General features: G+C 39.5%; 1 protein-coding gene across 1 annotated transcript in view; it reads right to left on the bottom strand.

The window, feature by feature from the left end:
• Positions 1–976: 976 nt before the first annotated feature.
• The window catches only part of TBX20 (T-box 20), a 173,322-nt gene continuing 153,714 nt past the window's right edge, over positions 977–20,584 (bottom strand). Inside the window, exons 5-8 of the mRNA XM_026083543.1 lie at positions 20,223–20,381; positions 16,164–16,240; positions 4,583–4,692; positions 977–1,317 (exon numbers count right to left, since the gene is read on the bottom strand). Of these exons, the coding sequence (XP_025939328.1) occupies positions 977–1,317; positions 4,583–4,692; positions 16,164–16,240; positions 20,223–20,381 (687 nt within the window). The remainder of the gene's footprint in view (positions 1,318–4,582; positions 4,693–16,163; positions 16,241–20,222; positions 20,382–20,584) is intronic.

The raw sequence follows: 20,584 nt of genomic DNA, 5'->3' as shown, positions 1-20,584 counted from the left end.
AAATCAGAAGAAGTAGGAAGACACTCCAATGCCATTCATCTTACACCAATCCGTTGCTTATATCTACAGAGTAAAATAATAGCCTGAAATTCTGTTATCTTGGTATTTGCAACTGGACACAGGTCTTCAGTGGGAAGTGCAGCAGCAAATAAAAGCTTTGATTTAATGATCTGATAAATTTTGGATTTCTAAGTTTAAGTAACAGATTGTCTAAAATCAGCACTTTCCTTCATCATACCTAACAGACTGTGAAATTGCTCCTCTTAGGATATGGGACAGGCTTATTTTTAGACTGAAGAAGACTACATCATTACTGCTACAGTCCTGTACACAGTTCTTTTTGGAGCAGATAGAGTTTTGTGAAGGAAACAAAGAAAGAAAGAAAGCCTTGTTAATAATTTCCTCTTTGAGATTATAGTAGCAACTATGAAATACTGCTCTTGGTGAATATAAGCCAGTCTTTTAAAAAGGACAGTGGCCTTCTCCATCTTGTCCCCTTCCCAGCAAAYGTATGCTGAGATAGCCTAAAATATGCTCAAAGCTACAGCAATACATTTTTCTGTATTGATGCTCATTAGTCACAAGAACAGATGAAGATGAATAAGAGCATTACCTTTTTCAGAATTCTTGTAGCACATGAAAAAAAGACCTATACACAATTAATTTGTACACTGCTGCATAAACACAATCTCTTTCCACAAGGCATAACGCACCTTGGAACAACCTGCATGCCATTAAAAATCCTGGGAACTCTGGGATCCATTTCAGCTGTGTTACACATCTGTGAGCAGCTCCACGCTGCATGCCCTCTTCTTGAGATCCCTCAACGGAGGAATCTATATCCATAACACATTTTATTAGCTGGTTTGTTATGAGTTTGGCACTTTCTTGCCATAGGCCTTTCAGGAAGGTCCCTTGTATTTTTCATACCAAACTTGCACATTTAAAATCTCGTGTTTCTCTTGTCTTACATCAGTCATACAAATGGCGTCATCACTGCGGAGGAGTGACGCAGTCCCTGGATAGCTGCATAAGGACCCTGCTGAAAATAATGGTGGTACCTAGGCATGTGGAAGGAAGGGAAAGTGGGGCCACTACCTTGCATGGAGCTGGCAATAGCTGAAGGTGTAAGAGGCATTCCCAAGCGGCTGTATGGAGGCAGAGATCCTTGGATTGGATGAGGAATGGGTGTAGCTATGGATGCAGTGCTGGTACCCAGGGCACTCAAAGACTGTGGATGCTGAAATCCAGGAAAACTGGTTGAGGAGGATACCCAGGAACTGAGGGATAGGTTATCAGATGTTGTAAAAGCTGATCCTGCAAACAAAGAGAAAGAATGCCTGACATATGCACTGCAACACACAAAGCTTTTAAAATAGCAAAAAGGAAGAAAAAGTCTTTCACAGCAAGGCTGATTTTTATGACAAGTTATCAGTGCAAATACTTCCCAAATACATCTCTCTCCTTATGTCTTTTTTTACATTTATTTGCCAGTTGCTCTCTTTTATCCCTATACCTTAGACAAATTTCTTTTTTTAAGAAGCTGGTTGCAGTGGCTTGATCAGTAAAATCAGCTTTGCACATTGATTTTACATAGCTCCTAGTAAAATCACCATATAATTTTGTTCTGCAGAGTTGTCAGTTTGTGAGTAGATGTATAAAGTCCATCTCAGTGCTGGCATGAAACACTCAAGCATCTACTCTGACATGGAATCTCATTGCACTACCTCCCCGTTTTGATGACAGGCTTGTAGCTTTTTACATCAAATCTTCAGTAGAATTGATTAAGTTTTTCTAAAATTTCAGTCTGGCAAAAAGGTAGAAAATGTCATTTGCAATACAAGGGCTTTTTTTCCCCAGTAAAATCTTGTCAACACGCCATCTTCTCATTAAAATTGGCTTTTCCAAAATTTAGAATAAAAAACCTCTAAAATGTCAAAAAGTTTGCTATTTTTTTCAACTGCGTACAGTGCTCTAATAAAAAACAGTAATAATGAATCATAGTAAGAAAAGTTGTTTTTTAAGTGAAATACACTAAAATATGAGAAACACGCTCCCAAGCTAAATATGTACTTCAATCTAATCAGTGGTTTCTTTGGCAGCTTTTTTAATTTGAAAAGTTACAAAAATTTCTTTTTTCACAAATCTTCCACTCTTTAAAATATGTTTTCTCTGAAGATTTCAGAATTAGAAAAAAAGCAAAAATGGTGTCTTTAAATTGTAAGTAATAATTTACTTTATTTTGACAGTAAACTTTGGGGGAAACTAATGAATAATTTGTTTTAATAATTATACATGGTCATTTTCAAATAATCTGATGAAGATGTTGCCCTTCCTCTCTGCGGTTCTTCTGTGCATCTGGTTATCAACAGATGTCTGATTTCTAGGCATGGTGAATACTACAGAATTCTATTAACTATCTCTTATTTTTTAGTATGATTAAACAACAATTCAACTCATGTCCCATCTCTATTTTCTTTCTTGTCCAACACCTTCCATTGTGAAAAATGTTTCTTACTTTAAGAAATACATTTACTGGCAGGAATATCTGTTAAAGCATAATTTTAAGCCAATATTTAAAAATAGTCACAGACAACAAAACTTGTAATTATTATTAGAGGTATTAATTCCATAGATCTGATTCTAGAAGATAGGTTCATCCAGCCTGTGAAAAGAAAGTATACACAAACATCTATATGTGAAGACTTATCAGAATGATGTGTTAACTAATCATAACCAGCTACTCAAAACAAAACAATAAGCAAATAACAATAGAAACAAAAAATGCAAACTATGACAAAAAAATCATAAATCTCTTCAGGGAGAGATTCTCAAATCAGAAAGAGGTGAAGGTACTCTTTATTAGTTCCTCCTCTGCTTAATGAAATAAGTAAAATGGCCCAGTAACAGGAAATAGAAATTGTGTCAATTTGGCAGTAGAAATGGACTTGAACTATTTACTGACCCTACCACTGAACCAAATCCTGACTGCTGGGAAATTAGGATCCAGAGTCAAACTATAAGGATATCACCATACTGGCAGCAAAATACTTTACAAATCCAGGAATACCTGACTATTATTGCACTATAGGGAAGGCTGGATGCAAATCTGGATTTGACTAGAAGTTTTACATTTAGTTCAATTCCAAGTGGCTACTACAGTGTGTGGATGTGCTAGAGCACAGGAACCGAGACATTATGGATTAAAAAGTTTTAATTTGATGTATACATTTCCTAATGGTTAATCCCCTTGGAAACAGACTTCCTGTGATGGATACTCTACTGAATGCTAGCCACTTCCATCTTTAGATGGCTGAAAATGGCTGAGATGAGAATGCCCTGGATGGGTGTTGAAGTATTTAGAAATAATTAGCAGTGATAAACTTTCTTTTTCTACAGAGGTAAGGTGCCTTGCTCTGAGCATCTCCGGCAAGGGAAAATTTAACATCATCTTCAACAATAACTGGCCAAGGATCTAAGCTGACATAAAGTGAGGTAATCCCCCAGAAGTGCTTGAAAGGGTGGCATTGTACCAGCTAAGGAGTTGCTCCAGAAACTCTACAAGTTAAGGAACTAGTCTTAGAATAGACATGTATGAACAAGCCCAACTAATCATATTTTGTTGAAGAGCAACTCATGGTTAAAAATAAGTGTATTTTCCCTTCACAAGTCCAAAGAGCTTATGACCAGAAATAATGCTCTTATCTTAGCAACACTGTATGAAGCTAGAGGACAAGACAAGGGCACTGCCAGTCGGAAGGCAGATAGAACTGTTTTACCTCAAGTGGCTGTTGCATATCAGACAGGTCATGAAGTCAACATGCAGAGTATAACGCAACACAAGTTTATGCTAATCAGTGATCCCTCAGGATGGGTTCGAGGTCTGTTTCCAGTGGCAAATTATGGCAGATGCAGTCTGTCCTGCAAGCATCCCCATAGAGAACAAGGTCCACATTGTCATTAGTTTTGTGACTGCTAAAGGAGACAAACCTAAGTGATTTGTGGTGAAATGCCCAAGTAAGAAAGACATCTTCTGGAGACCATGAGATAAAAAAATAAAGGTCAATTTTCAAAGGCTGCTATGGATTTTTCTTTCTGTAGAGGTAAATCAGGGTAACGACAGGCTGGTTGAAGGTGGTTAGAACTGAGTCCTCTATTGGCAGAAGGCTGGAGGGGCAACAAAAGGCACATCCACATGGTACTTCACAGGTGGTGCTGAGCTCCAGCTAGTAAGCCCTGCCAAGGGATGAGGAGCATTAGCTTGTATTCAGCACCACATTAATGAAGTTGCCTGTTTTTCAGCCAGCTTGAAGAGGAAGCAGAGAGCGTTCTTGTCTCCTGGCAAATGCTGTATAAGCAACTCCAGAGCTGCCTCCTGAACCAGCCACCTGCTCCAGTGCCATGGGCATATACGATGTGCAGAAGGGCCATATAGGAACGAGTATCCTTCACTGTTACAACACCTTATGCCAGAGGCACACACCAGAGAAATGTTTCAGGATACCACAGTACTGGCTGTGGTCCTCCTTTTCTCAGGTATAACTTGGTCACAGTGGTTTAGCTAATGAGAAGATCTTCCTACCTCTGCTTTGTGTTGCCTGACTCTCATCTCCCAGATCATCTTCTCCTCCATAGGTTCGAATGGGGGATCGGGCATAGGAATGCTTTTGGATAAGACTCTCCACACTTTCTCTGTGGAAGAAAACAACATATCATATCAATAACTTCCTAAACAGCCTCCTGTCTGTTTCAGAGAATAAGCCAGATGATCACTCTATGATTGGCCTAAAGGAGGCACTCGAAATTTGGACCCTGGAATAGGAAAATAATATGTTAAGTTAAAACTAATGAATATGCTGCTTTTTTCCTGTCCTGATTGTAGTTTTCTCACATAGATTCTTTCTTCAAAATTATTTAACAAATGGGTTACCTCACAGCATGTTGCTGGAAACCCCAAACTTGGCCTGTGATGTTTTATCACTGCTGATCACTTCCTACCTGCATGATACAACCTCTTCAGCAGACAAATTAGAGTGAACCCCCCACTGCATTTCCCGAATCTGGTTTCAGGTGGCAAAAATAAGACCAGCACTCCTCACAGATTTGAAGATGCAAGCATAAAACCTGTACCTTGTAAGTATTTGTGCTCGGTGGCCAGTCTGGGTTCAAAGGAAGAACTCCCTTTGAGCAAGCTTTTGTGTCACATATGACCACCCCATCTGGCACTCTCCCATTCTTCTGAAATGAGGGGCAAGAGATAAACATGTCCGGAGACAGTTCACCTCTAAACATACTCTCTCCACATCAGGGCTTAGGCCAATTCATAACAGGAAGTCTACAGATACTACAGATCTCGTGCAGTATCTATTCTGGGAGGTTAAAAGTGTCTGCCAGACCCATACCTCTCCAGGTGCATAAAGCACTGAAGTCACCCAAACAATTTTTATATAGAAGAAAGCCATATCTGCATGATAAGCCATAGCAGTTTGTAAGGAAGATCCAACCATATACATTCCCAGCATGTTTCCATGTAAGTAGGTGGCATTATACCAAAGATGAATCTGACCTAGGCACATTTCCAAAATGGCTTTGACCTTTTGTTCCCATTTAACAAATCTAGGTAGAGATAGCTGTCTAAATCTGCTGCTCAGTGAAGGGTTTGTTTGAACTCACCATTTGGCCCGTTGTATTTGCTAAACGCCTTTCACTATGAGAGTGTGGCTGTTGCAGAAATTCCAAGGAAAAATATTTTCCAAGTAACACAATAAATCACAATGGCACATGTTTTCCTTTCCTACAAAATGCCCATTACAGTCATTTTGTCCTTGGTCTATCACTGGCATCATTACTTATGCCAGTCTCCTCAAAAAAAATAAATAAAAAGGGGATCTTATCAAAGTGATTTACTTGTGTCAGGATTGGAAGTGGACTGAAAGCAATGGCAGTTCCTATACAGAGGATGATATAATTGAATTACTGCCTTTTAAGTGATTGAAAACAGTAGGCATATTAGGGCTATCTTGAAGAATATTTTACAAAGAAAAAGACAGATGGCATTGTTTACATTATGTATTGAATGCTTCTTGAAACTTTTTTTTTGAAGCACAATGTGAAATGCAAAGAATTTTACTTAACTAAAAAGACTGTCTCATGAGTACAGAATAACAGAAAAATGAATTAGACTACTGTTGCCTGACAGATTCAGATACCAGTCTATAAACACATTCATAGCCAAAGAATTACTAATCTTTAAAGGCCTGAAAAATAAATGTGATTCAGGTGATTGTCTATATTGTCTCTATTGACTTTATTTCTACTAAAGGTCTGCTTATAATGATAGACATTACGGCATGTAATAATATCCTGATGCAACAGAAACAATGCAGCTCTAGTTCCAGTGCAGTGGGCCAAATTCATCTCTAACCTCACTGGATCCAATGGAGGTTTGGGGATAAACTCACCCCAATAAATTTACATTTGAATTACCTACAGAGGTTTAAAACTAAATCAAATGCCCACAATTATTGCAGACTAAATTCTTTCCAGATGGGTTTGTATGTTAGACAGAGAACTCTATTACTCTATATGGTTGTCTTCTTTTAAAGGAAAAAGAGAGATGACTTCTTAGTGAACCCTAAATCTGAAAAGTTTGAAAATAGGAAACTATGTGGTAGGCTTATTTATTTTTAATATTGTAATTTTGCAGGTAGTATGCTAAAGATTTTAGAAGATTAATTTCACGCATTGGTGCAAGAAGCAAGGGTTTTTATGGCATAGGGAACAGTCTGAAAGAGGAAACTCAGATCAGGGAAAGCAACTCATTTCACAAGAGCAGGTAGTTTTGTGCAGCTGGGATTTAAAACTCAGAACTGTATGTGCTTATCTAGCCTGACCGTGTTGGTGGTTTAAGCTATTATCACAACACGCCTACAAATTTTTCATTTTAGAGGTTGAGGCTGTGATTCACATCATGTGTGCAAAGCACTCAGATTCACACCAGGATTTAGGCACCTGATCTCCACAGCAATATCCATGACCCTCAGGTGGATAATTTCCTTTCTACATACATACATACATACATACATACATACATATATATATGCTGCATATATACCTCCAAACAGACCTGCAAAACACGAAAGGCTGAGCAGAAAACCACCTTAACGTGCCAAAAGGAAACAAATAAAAGCCAGAAGTGGTGTATTTTCTCCACACATTAAGCAGATGTCTGAGTGCTCCCACTAGGCACTGTTCCTTCCACCTAGAAAAACAGGGATCAGGTCTGAACTCAGGTCTCCCAGACCCTGGACAAGTGACCTAACTACTGAAATAAAGGATAACCTTCACTTCTATCTGTGTCTCAAAGGAAAGAGGTGGTGGCCTCTGCACTGTGTGCAGGTATTTCATGCTCAGAGAACACTACCCAGAGATCTCGGAGAAGACAGGTTTGCAACTAATCTAGTCTGTGGAAACATGTAGGCTTAGGTGGGAAAGAGGAGTTTAACCTCCTGCACTCTTTGAAGATGGAAGTGCCTCAGGACTTGCTCAAAGCAGACCTGTAGGACAAAGTAGAACTCTAACAAGAAGATTTAAGTGCTGTTGAAATCTAGTTAACCTGAAGTAGTAGTTTAAAATGTGGGAACAAAGCCAGCAACCTGGAATGTAGGTTCCTGCTTAAACTCTTTTCTCAAACTGAGCCAAAGGACTTAAAGGTCAAAATCTTCCTGAAAATTCTGTTTCTAAAAGTGTGATCTACTTAGGATACCCAGAATATAGTGCTATCAATGCCCCAACATATAATAACAATAATAATAATAATAATAATAATAATGAATTTATTTAGAACTTGTGGCTTTATAGTTCTCTATACAAAACATCTTCAGCAAATCTATATAATTTATAGCAAGACCACTCATATCTCAACATGGTTCAAAGCATTTCTGTAGATAATTTTATAAATTACTGAACTATAAATCAGTATTTGCCATATTATGATTCTTCTCAATTAAAAAAAAAAATGAATAGCAGGAACAAAAATAGGATTTGATGGAATTTTTTTTAAAGCTTTCCTTTAGTTTCTTCAGACCTGATTCATACTAAACTGGCTGAAGGGCAAAGTGATTTCAAGTTACTCAATGTGCAACTTCTGTTACTCAGTTTGTGATCAGACACTTGTTATCTAATACTTGGACCTAATGATTTTTACTTTTTAATGCATCTTAGAACTCTACAGTGTCTTCTATTAGCAACAAGTTAGCAACAAACTTTGTTTTGAGAGATCAAAAGCTGTCAGCTAGCTCGAAGAAAGATGTCTTCTTTCTGTCAAATTTTTTTGTGTGGTTTCCCAACCATTTTCAGCCTTCCAGACTGCTTTTTAACTCACAGTTATCTTGTAAATACCCAGAGGGGAAAAAACACACATGCACAGGCATAATATATTACTATGATTAAGCTGTGTGATGTGTACAACTGGATAATAGTAGCAGATGACAGGCTGGAAAATAGCAAGTTAGGGGCTAAAGCTGTCTGAGACAGAGAAGAAGGAATCATTTGCCAAATGGAGAGGGAAAACCTAAGCTGTTATTGGCTATCACACCCTAAGAGAAGATGCTGAGACAGGATAAATGTGAGGGGAGGTAACATGGGAAAGGAGCGCAGGTTGATCCCAACGACCTGCATTACGACAGAAGCACACCTTGAGCCCAGCCCTTTTAATAAACCTCTGCTTACTATGAACAAAGTGCTTCTCTCCTTTGTGCAAGAAAACAACCAGTAAGTTTGGGACTGAGAATCCAAGGAAGTGAAGGATTGGTAGAATTTATTATTCAGGAAGCTTTAGGGTACCTAGACAGCCCCTTGTCACTCTGCAGGTATTAACCTCTGGACTGAACAGTTAAATCTTGTCCCTGCTGACAACCAATTCCACAGTTAAACTCTCAGCGAAGGATGCTTTCTCTCTTGCAGCTACAAGCTGTGTCTTTGGCCTTGTTTAGTAACACTGTCCTGTACATACAGAGCAGTTTCAGGGGATCAAATATAGACAGGAAGACTCTGACATGGCTGATAAATAATTCACTAATACTTTACAAACTAAATCCAAGATCTTGCCATGGTACTGGATATGAACTGGGAAACAACAGAAAACATGGAGCTGATTTAGGAAGCAGCCAAGGAGCAAGGCCCTGTGTGAGGACACTCACTTCTTGCTGTCAACCCCAAGTCACAGAAATTCTCGCAGGAGATGGTAAAGTCCATGCTTACCCTGAGCAGGATCTTCAATCAAGATGAAAGAATAGTGCTGCTTTGTAGGTGGAAGCAGGCATTTCTTTGATGCCCCCTCAAATCATTTTTTCTGCTGTTATTCTTTTTCAGGCATGCATTTGCCACAGCCCGCTGACCACCATGACCCTGATCTTGAAGCATGTGACCATAACAGACTCTGTGACCCCTGAGGAGACATTGAAGAGGGCTCACCTGAGCACAATGGACCATCAGTACAGAGGCCACTACATGCTTGCATGCACCTGAAGCTATGGATTTTCCTGAATTTGGTAGAGAGAGCACCCAGGGGATGGAGACAGGATGTCTACCTTCTCCCTTTGTGCTGAGGAGACTTGAGGCAAATATATTTAGTTTTGGCAAAAGGTGTTAGAAAAGCTAATCCAGAAGTAGCCTGATGGTACTACCCGTCTTAGATCCATCCCAAGGATCCAAAGACGATGGAGTTGATGTAATACTAGCCATTCACTCCACTGCAAACCCGGATCAACATCTGTTGAAGACAATGGGCGAAAGACAATCTGAAGTGAGAGAGAGCAGGTTCCAGAGCCAGGCAATCTAAATTTATATCCTCTGGATAAGCTACCATCTCATTTAGGAATGTCTAAAAGGGGGAAAAATTTTAGAGCAGTGATGAGCAACCCATTAGTATTTTCTCTATTTGCCCTTACTATCCAAGTGATAGATAAGCAAAAATGGAAGAATATCCTCAGAATCTTCTCCCTATTCCCAGTATCATATTTTTTTGTCATTTTCTTTTTAAGAAAGACAATGTTAAAAAAAAGATTAATAGAAGGAAAATAATAAAACTGGCAACCATGTTTTGCTTGGCCATTCAGTTCTACACAAAGAGAAAATACAGAACAGGACATAAAGTGTATGAATTATCAGTTTGCAGCCTGAATGACTCCTTTAGTTCTGCATTTCAAAGGTTTCCTTTTTTTTATAGCTGCCAGTTAGTATGTTTGGAAGAAAGCCCAGATAACAGAAGACATCAGAAGTGAGGTGAGGTGAAGACAGATGGAATAAATGGGCTGAGAAGGCACAAAAATAAACTTGTCGGAAGTCGCACTGTAGTAGAACTTTTTTTCTAAGGGAAAGATGACTAATTTGTCCAAGATGCAAGCGCTAAAAAGGAGTCCAAAAAACAAGCAGGAGGAACAAATATATTTCCATAACAGCAGCTAGGAGCAAACAACAAATCTGTCAGAACTGCTGTTCAGACGTCACTCAGCCTCCATGCTCCTGTGGCTTCTAGCTGTTACTTTACATGTGCACAAGCATAAATACAGACACAGATTAATATGCTACATATAGTTGTTCTTATATGGGTATATTAATATCACAGACTGACATTAGGAACAGTTCAGCTCTGACACTGTATGGACCAAATCCTCAATCAAAAAACTAGCACTGGTCCACTGATTGGGTTAGAACTGAACCAGTTGCTACCGGCTAAGAACCAGGGCCCATCAAATTTTAAGAAAGAAGGGGAATCAAAATTAAATTATAACAAATCTATATTTAGAAGACTGCAGGAGAAAGAACAAGTGAAGTATGAGGTTATTAAATATATCTCCCCCACTTCTCTATCTACAAAAAAAAAAAAAGAGAGAGAGAAAAACAGCTAGCTTTATACAGGGAATGAGAAAAGTGAAGAGGTTATATTTCTCTTTTCTCACTGGCCCAAAAGCACACACTTACAAATGCATATTAAAGCTCTTCATCTTTTTCTCCCCAAATATACTGACACATTTAACACTAACATAACCCCATCGGGCTCCATTTCACCCAGTGAACACAACCAGTTCTTTCTGATTGTCAGGCAAAGGACACAAACAGTGCTGTGAAACCGGGACTGGGGAAAGTCCCTGGGAAATTTCCCCTCTGCTGGAAACAGTAGGTCTGACATGACATTGTCCTGTCTCCTTTTGCACGCACTACACCTGCATGAAGCAAGTGGAAAACACTAGCAAAATAAAACACTTTATACCATTTTGCGCAAGGGACAAGATAACAGAAAATCAGGCCTCTGCGAAGAATGACCTAGGGTATGAGTACTTAAAAGTTTGGGAACTGAAGAGATTTTAGCTGGAATGAAGGGATTTCTGCTGGGGAAAAGGAAAGGTTGTCCAGCTAATAGGAAACAGAGTTGGAAGAACCAGACTTGAAGGGGATGATTCAGGTGTCTAAATGTAGGCAGCAAGGGTGTTCTAGATGTCCTAAGACATCCCAGCCTCCTGCAAGGGTCTGGAAGGTGTGATACAGAAACTACAGATAATTTGTCTACCCTTTTGGAGTAGCAGCAGCTGGAGGCTGTAGTAACCACAGGGCATCTGAAATGGCAGCAGCTACAGATGTTTAGGCACGTGAGTTCCTGGTGGCTCTCCCTAAATTCAGGACTTCTCCCAACTTAGAGATGATCTCCCATGGCTGGTCATTGACATCTACAGACTGAGAACTAGCGAGGGATAAAAGGTCAGCTGGAGAGTTTGACTTGGAGGAAAACTATGGCAAAGCCCTACTTGACCATGGATATGGGAGTAGGTCCTAGAGAGTATGTATTTCTGGCTGTTGGTAGGAGGGTTTCAAGACTCAGAAAAGTTCTTCTGGACCAGTAGGAAGCAGTGGGGAGGAAAAGCAGCTGCTGTGTGGCAAGCAGGAAAGGAATGGGAGTGAGGACTGCTGCTGACAGCACATAATTAAGCACATGGCTTTGACTGCTAATTCAACAGGGCAGTACCCATATCCAGGCATTAGCATTCATTTCATTTACAGCCTTATAACTCACTACAATATATTTCCATGTTTCAGACATGAAGTTCCTCAGGGGAAAATTCAGAATCTGATTACCATGCAAATCCAGCTGGGATGCTGTGCTACAGCTCTCTCTTATGTACTTCCCCCATCCCCAATCCTTCCTCTCTCTGCTTAAAAATTATTTTGGTGTGCAGACCATATTTTTCCATTACCTAAGACATTGCCTCTTGAAGCATGCATCTAGCTCCCAGAAGCATTTATGGGATTTGTGCAGATGAGTGTACTCCCTTAGTTCTCTGTAGCAGTTACAGGTCCATCCCTTGAACTCACCTATCGCACACTGGATCAAACTGAAAAACTATGTTCAAAAAATGATTACGATCTGTCAATTCTTGTTTGATCATTATTTTATGATTCAGTAGTTCTGTTGACTCACACTCTTGAAATAATCATGTTTTTGTTTGGATTGTCTGCATGATTTTAACTGTTACGGTTTTATTTATATATCTATTTATTTTTTAAAGTCTAACTCTTCACCGCAATCCAAAAGATAAATTCAAGCACTAGATGAAAAGTGAATCTATTGTGTTCTGATTTGGCATTTTCTATGGGTTTGTCAGTTTTTCCTTAAACAGAAACATAAAGACATTACCTTAAAACTTCTCTCCAGAGTCCAGCTAATATTAGAAAACCTGTCTTCTTTACAAAGGTTACCATTAAAAAAGATCACTCTCAAGACCAGCATCCATACTACAGTGTTTGGCATCTGGTAGTCAACACCGCAGTATGTCAAGTTCCACAGTCTGATAATTTCTGCTAAATATTCAGTTTTTCAATCACAACCACGGTAGGAGCCTTTTTATAGTAGAAGAAATGTAAATACCATATAAAAAGATCAAAAGGTGAATCATCAACTTATCTAAACACAGTAGCCCTAGATAAAGTCTGTCCTGTTAATGTAAATAGATTACCACAAGTAATGTATGGAAAGAGCTGATTGTGGAAGGAGCTTCACATTCTACTGAAAATTTGCTATATACCAAAAACACATAAGATTTTTTCAACAGTTAAAAGATTTGCATAATTAGCTATGAGTATGAGGAAACTGTTCTACAGTATTTAGACAGGAACAAAAGAAAATGTAAGAACTTCAATAGCTTGCAGTTGCCTAACTCCTTTATCATTTTGCAGACTTCACTACCTTTACATGTATTATTTTGACTCCAATACATATAATGCAAACAGATTTAATCCTAAAGGCATTTGCAGTTTGAATTTCCTACATAGGGATCGTAAATCTAGACTGGGAAGCCTGAAATCGTTAAAGTCACATATTTATAAAATCATATTCAATTAGGTTAAAAAAGTGCAATTTCTGTCATCATGTCATAAAAAGATGTGTTTTTCTCTCAGATCTACTATAAAGAAAAACTCCCTATATTGTTACAGATAGAGGCTGTTTTCAATCAGTTACAAGGAGCAATCCAATTACTGGATGGTTTAGTGCAGTAACTGACTCCAGACTAATTTAATTGCTTTAGGTCTCTAAAGATCAATTGATCTGATTTGTTTCCCTCCCCAAAGGCTGTTTAGGAAAAAGCAGGCTTAAATACCTGGAAATGAAATACAAAGCTCTGTACACTTTCACACTACTTAGGTCACTCCGAAAAGCTGGAACTTGCAATAAATGAGTGCTCTCTTGGCCCTAACATCACAGGATACTTTACAAAAGACCATTAAGATCACCGCACAACATTGCAGATTATGCACGCACACACTGTGTCTCAGCCTGCTTAGGAAACATTACATGGAAGCTATTTACACAACTTCTAGTTAAATATTCGTCTTCAAGAACTCTGCAAAAGTGCATTTGCACTGCATACTATTCCCAGGCAAAGAAATATTTTTATCAGCAAGCCGTCTTATTGAACCTACTAAGTTTCCAAGTAGACCATGCTGGAGTCATGCTGTACTATTCAATGGATTACCTTCATCTTGTAATGCATGCCTCAGCGGACATAGAACAGGAAACTCTTCCTGCTGTTGTATCTCACTTTGTTATTTCTTTTGGTTTATACGAGATTTATTTAAACATTTTTTCTGGTGCTATGATGAAATCTGTAAAACCAATGCTGCTGAGGAAACATAGCAATGGGGCTCTGAGAGYGCAGTACTGACTGACACGACATTCTCTTGTGTCTGAATATTTTAATGCTGGAACTGAATAAAACCCTTAGTATGTCTGGACCGTACCAGATAACTCAGGAGAGGAAAAATGAAATTCACAGTCTCTTACTAGCCCTCTTGTGTGTCACACTTTTACTATCTTTTTACTTGATGTGTTGTGCAACAGTTTTTGTTTTTTTTAAATACAGTTGTCCCCTAATAAGAGCTAAACTTTCCCATTTAAGTCAAAATAGATCTGACCCAAACCTGGACTCTCAAAACCAGGTTTTAGTGTGGTTTCCATACTTTACACATTCCCTTTCTTGTATTTATTGTAGGTTTCACGCTTGGATACCTTATCTTTTGTGGCAACATTCATGCCTGGGCTAGGCTGACTGTCTCAGGCTCTGTTCTTACACTTATCAATAAACAAAAGGGCACTGTGGTTTCAGCTCAGCATTTCTGACTTCATGCCATGTGCTGTTATAATAAGATGTCCTCTGGAAAAATTCCCTTCATATCCAGCACCACGACAGTCAGTTCGTCTGCACAGAGGTAACTAAGTTTTTCTCTCAGCTTATCTCTTCAGACACTCTCAGCCCTTGTAAAGATGTGTCATTAGATGTTGCCTGTCTGTAAAAAAAGGAAACTCAAATGTGAAAATTAAGGCCTCTTCTCTTCCTACGGGTTCTTTTTGGACTATTTTCTGCACAAAAACCTGATCTCTGGACCTTGTTTACCTTAGTACTCTGCCAATATGCCAGGCTATGTTATTTCAGTTAAATCTACTTTGTTCTTCTTCATTTTCAACTAAGACTTTCACTTAGGAAGCAACTTTTAACAACAATGTAAGCACACACTGTAGTCCACAAGCTTTCTTTCTGATAAATAACTGTTCTTGCACCCAATTATTCAACAGATCACTAATAATCCAGTAACTAGTAAGGTATAAAACACACTGCCATTTCCCAGCCATAAAACTGCTTGGGACTGACGTATTTTTGAAATGCTGTAAAGACTTTCTCTAGCTGTTTGAATATTAGCAGCTTGTCCCTTATATGCACCCATGAAAGATGAATCATAGAGACATCTGGATATCCACACATAAGAGCCTGGAGGGTTTCAACCTCTCCAAAATTTTCTTTCACGATCATGTTCTTACAGGAAAATTTGGATGTGCTATATCCATCTCCATCAAATTCGCTTCCAGCCTAAAGGATTCAGACAGCTTAATTTGCTTCATTTGCCAAAGCATTTGACACAGTATCATAAAATTGTGATGCACTGGAGGGATACCAAGAGACTGAAGTTTATTCCCTACCCAACCGCGGGTTAATGCTTCAGTCCCTATGGCAGCAGTTGCTTGTAATGAACTGTAACACAAAACCCCACAGTTTCCAGATAAAGCTTTCCCCTAATGCTGTACAGTATCGGTGAAACAAAGATGGCATGTTTGTCGGCAGAGTGGGAGTTATGGGATTTGTCCTGGTGACAATAGTTGCTGACTTCAGTGCCTGGGATGGCTGAAGGGCATTTTGGGAAGCTGCCCTCTCTCTTTTCCACTGTGTAGAGCAGTGGGCAGCTATAAAGACGTTTTTCACAGGACCACAGCCCTTGTTTCTCAGAGATCCAATTCACAGCCCTCAACAGAATTAAATGGCATGATAAGAAAAAAGCTTTTCATTCTGAAGTTATAAAACTGACCCTCTCTTCCTTCAAGAAGCCCCATCAGGAAGATGAATATACGGGCCTCAACTGAAACAGATGTCACAACTCAAAACAGCTCTTTCTTCATAAAGTTTATAAGTATTTTTAAAGGAGGTGGAGGAGGCTTACTATACACAACAAGATAACATTAAAATGCACAGCTTCTCAGGAGTTGAAAGGATGCTTTTCCTACAAACTCTCTCTTCTCTTTATCTTATCTGCATGGAAAGTAAACAGAAAGTCCCCATTACCTCTCGATATCAGTGAGTCTGGAAGAGTCCCGGAATCCTTTAGCAAAAGGGTTGCTGTCAATTTTCAACTTGGTTATCTGGAAACACAGAAAAGAACAATACAACATAAACACAGTGTTAAGCTGTTGCAGTGTACAAAGTGTTAACCAGCCCACCCTCCTGGCTTCACCACTAATTTTATCCATGCTGCTTTTGTGTGTGTGTTAGTGTGTTGTTTATGTGCCTGCAACTCTTGGGATGCTGCAGAGCTCCGGAGGCAGAGCCTGGTCCTTCTCTCATCCCATGGTGAAGAAAGAACAACTCCTCTGAAATCAGTGAAGTGACACTGCTATGAAACTGGTATCAGCAAAAGAACAAGTCAGATTTCCTTTTGGGAGCCTTATGTTGAGCCAGCTCAAGAAGCAGGCTGTATCATTCATATGGCAGTGGAAAGACCAAAGGGCACAGTGGGTTGTGGCTTCATGTTACCCAAGCAGAGGGAAGCCGCACACGTACAAGGTTATTGCTTCCAAATACTTTAGCACAAATTAGGTAGTGTTTTCCATCAGCAGTGCACAGCATCCTGCTAAGATCTGAGCCTCTTTGGTGGAACTGCACAGCAGCTAACCTGAGCCCAAACCACGGGCCTGTTGTCTGCAAACTTGAGAATGCTATTTCAGTTCGGTCCCACCTGTTTTTTTTAGTTATGCAACTGTTCTCAGCCAGACCTACCAGCCACCACACAGGGCCAGTATAACTGTTTTTGTAGAGATAAGACGCTGGGGAAGGGAAGGAGGGAGAGAAAAAGTGGGAAGAACCCAGATCTGAAGTGACACAGTCTGGGTGTTAAAAGGGCGGCCCCGTTAAAACTGTTCCAGTCCTAAAAGACTAGATCTTTTATAACCAAAACTCTCCTCCCCTCTTCAAATTCAACTACAGATCTGTTCAGTGCATCCCACCAGCCTTCACATCTGCCACAGAAACCCACTGGTTAGGACTCCCTCTGCCCCAAGGCATCAGGGCTCCCCTTAACTTTGCAATGTAACTGTTCAGGAATAGAGGGTGGCTACCACTGTGCTTTGGGGGATCAGGAAAAAATACACACCATCGTCCTTCTGAAATTTTCCAGCTGTCCAAAAGAAAAGAGATTTGGTAAATAAAACCTGAGATATCATAATAATATTCAGATTCTCCAACTATACTATTTCTTCTAGGAATTAAAAATGAACTATAAGTGAGTAGTTAGAATTTGATTGTACACAAGACAAGGTCTACCCTGCAAGGCAGTGAATGCCACCCTAGCAGAAGCCAAAGAAAATCAACAGCTCTCAGTATTTCATACTGAGCAGCTATTTCAGCTTGGCTTTCTGTGAAAAAAGCTTGTATAATAGAGCCACAACCTCATTTTTAATAGCTGGCCCTTGAGACTCAGAAAGAAAAGGGATCTTTTCCAAATCCGCAAATGATCAAATGCTCTCATGAAGTAAAGGTATTTCAGAATTGGGTGGCTCCTCCAAAAAAGGAGCAGGACAACTGAACTGAATCCTCTCTTGTTCTGAGAGAGAGGTCTTTTGGGAGAGAAACACAGAGGGGGAAGGACAGGCTCACAAAAAGTGAAGTATATGGGGCCAGTAATGAGTTTTTAATTACTGGTCTGCAGTGTCCAAAAGGCAGGTCTGAGCTACAGCTCTGGACACAGCAAGAAGAGGAAGGGAGCACGACAAACAGAGAGGCAGTCTGGCCTGCTGGGTAGTGCGTGGGACTGGGGTCATGAAACCTGAAATAGAAACTAGCTGTCCTGATGTCTTTGGCAAAAACAGACGTCAAGAGGAGAGCCCACGGGTGCTCCGAGCAGCCGCTCTCGGGTCTGCCACCCACCCGCTCTGCAACCCTGGGCAACTCACGTCACCGCCGTGCTGCTGGCTTCCCTGCTCAACTCTTTCCATTCAGTGTGCAAGCTCCCTGGGAAGGCAGTGATCCTTGCTCTGAGGAATTACGCAAGAGACAAACCCCTGCGTTGGCTGGGGTTTTAGGCTGTCTCATCACACAAATACAAATGATAACAACTAGCCTGAACACCAGTTTTGTCACAGGATCTTGTAACAGTTCAGCAAGCCAGTTAGAGTCTTCTCCTACTCCCAAGAGGTCGGCGTCCTTGACTCACGGTCACGTTGCAAAGAGCAGGGGGTTAGCGTCTCATGTATAGTGAACTGACTTCAGTCTGTGGCAACATTTGAAAACTACCTTGGAAAAAGGTAAGCTCCAAGTAGTTCCCTTGACTTAGATCACCAACACGCTGAGCCAACTGTACTGCAGAATAATAAGAATTTCTATTCATCTCTTGAGTGCGTTTTCACCAGTCAAACTTCCATTTTCCTGATATTAAAGGTTTGGTATGACATCACAAGAGAAACTTTTTGTATCCACCAAATCCAGATGAGACTCGCAATCATTTATGGCCATGTTTTTCCTGAGAGACTGTCTCACAAACAATCAGAGAACATCTGCTAGAAAGCATTTTAAAATGAAATTTGACCTACAATTCAACTCTGTGGCAGTGGTTTGACTGTTTAAATAAATGCATGCCCTTTAAATCTTAAATTATGAGATAGTTTGTTGAAAGTGTAATGTATTTAGCTTTTATCTAATAACCTGCAGAAATGTAATCAACCCCTCCTTAAAACAGTTCTGAAAGAAATGGCAAAAATGAAAAAAGGTTCCATTTTCATTAGTCATAAATAAAATGACAGCATCAGCCTCTAGGGGTTCCGGAGATGTTCCATTGAGAAATTTTCCAGGACTCGTTGTGTGTGCCTTGGGAAGGTTAGTTTAGAAATGTCTCTGATGTAAATATTATTGGTAAACACAAATCCATTCCACAGAATGAAATTCCAGTTTAAGTTGTTTTTGTGTTTGTTGTTATTTTGCTAGTTTCTACAGAAAGTTAAGTGGAAAAATCTTTTCTAACCACAAGTCCAAACTTTATATTCTTGAGATTGCCACACGCTGAATTCATTTTCTTTAACATTCAAATACATACTCAAGTTTACAGTCAAAACATTCTGATATTAAAGCCTTAAAGCTGGATGTGGGGTCTGTCACAATTACTGACATAGCCCTACTACTACTGCATTCTTTGCTTATTCAGCATGACATGCAGTAATTTCATTTTATTCATAGCACTTAGAAACGAATCATTTTTGCCTCAGATTAACAAATGCAGTGGTTTTTTTTTAAACATAAACCAACAGATATTTTGACTCTGTGATGCTACCTGCCCACATGTTTGGAGAGCACTTGTAATATATCTGGAACAGCCTGTCTTAACTTGGGGGAAATTGAGAGAGAAAGAGGCAATTTAAGAAGTGCAGTAGTCATTAAAACACACTCTGAATTGCACTGAAGCCAACAACATCTTTCCACTGACTTAAATATTAAAGTTTTATACACTGTTGAGCAAAGCCTCTGTTTTCCAATTGTTTATATATGTCCTAAAATTACTCATTAGCAATACATTGTTATGATCTCCTCCATTTTGTGTATATTATTCACTGGCATGCAAATTGAAATTCAAACATCTGGATGTAATCTGGGCAGCCTCTGAAAAGCATGTCTCTCAGCGATTTCCCTTATATTTGAGCCTTACAGCTTAATTAGTTGAGTTTTTAAGTCCATGAAACTGTCATGTGCAAACCAGAATGTCTGCCAGCTACTAGCTCAAAGCGTGAACGAACACTGGAAATCAGAAGAGCTCCTTAATGAACTATAATTTTAAAAGCGCTAAATGATAATATGCAAACAGCTTTGTGTAGACAGAAGGGAAGACAAATGAAAGCCTCTTTCATGTCATCTTTACTCATATGAGCAATCCTTATGTCCCTTTGAAGTTAGGAGAACTACCCATATACATAAGAATTACTCCTTAATATGTTAGGCCGGACAAGGTCTACAAACATTAGAATGGAAAGGTAAGTTATATCAGAAAGTTTCCTCAACCACATCTCAATGTGAGGGAAAAGAAAGAATTTCTTAGCTGTGTGGAATTTAACTAAATCAGAGGAAGTTAGCAACCGTACTTACCAATTGATTCTGATAGGCGGTAACAGCTGTAAAAACTGTTTCTGGAAAGATAAATGTCCTGAACTCTTCAGATTTCAGATTTAGCAAAGACGCCGTGTGATCCTTCTTCTTAATAATGTGGACCCTTGGCTGGTACTTGTGCATGGAGTTTAAAATTATCTGAAAAAAACAGTTACAAGACATTGTCCTGAGAGGAAGATTAACAAGACTGTTGAAGACAATAAAACTGTATGGAAGAAAAGATACAGTTAACACTGTAGAAGGGACATCTTAAGTCTAACTAGCCTGGGGCTGGTTTTCAGAGCAAGCTCTCCAGCTCATTTGGGCGAGTGCTTCCTTCTGAAAATCAAGCCGTAAGAACA

Source organism: Apteryx rowi, unplaced genomic scaffold (genome assembly GCF_003343035.1).
Source record: "Apteryx rowi isolate R43461 unplaced genomic scaffold, aptRow1 scaffold_608, whole genome shotgun sequence".
Lineage (NCBI taxonomy): Eukaryota > Metazoa > Chordata > Aves > Apterygiformes > Apterygidae > Apteryx > Apteryx rowi.
The sequence above is the reverse complement of the archived record's forward strand: the minus strand, read 5'-3'. Positions and strand labels throughout refer to the sequence as shown.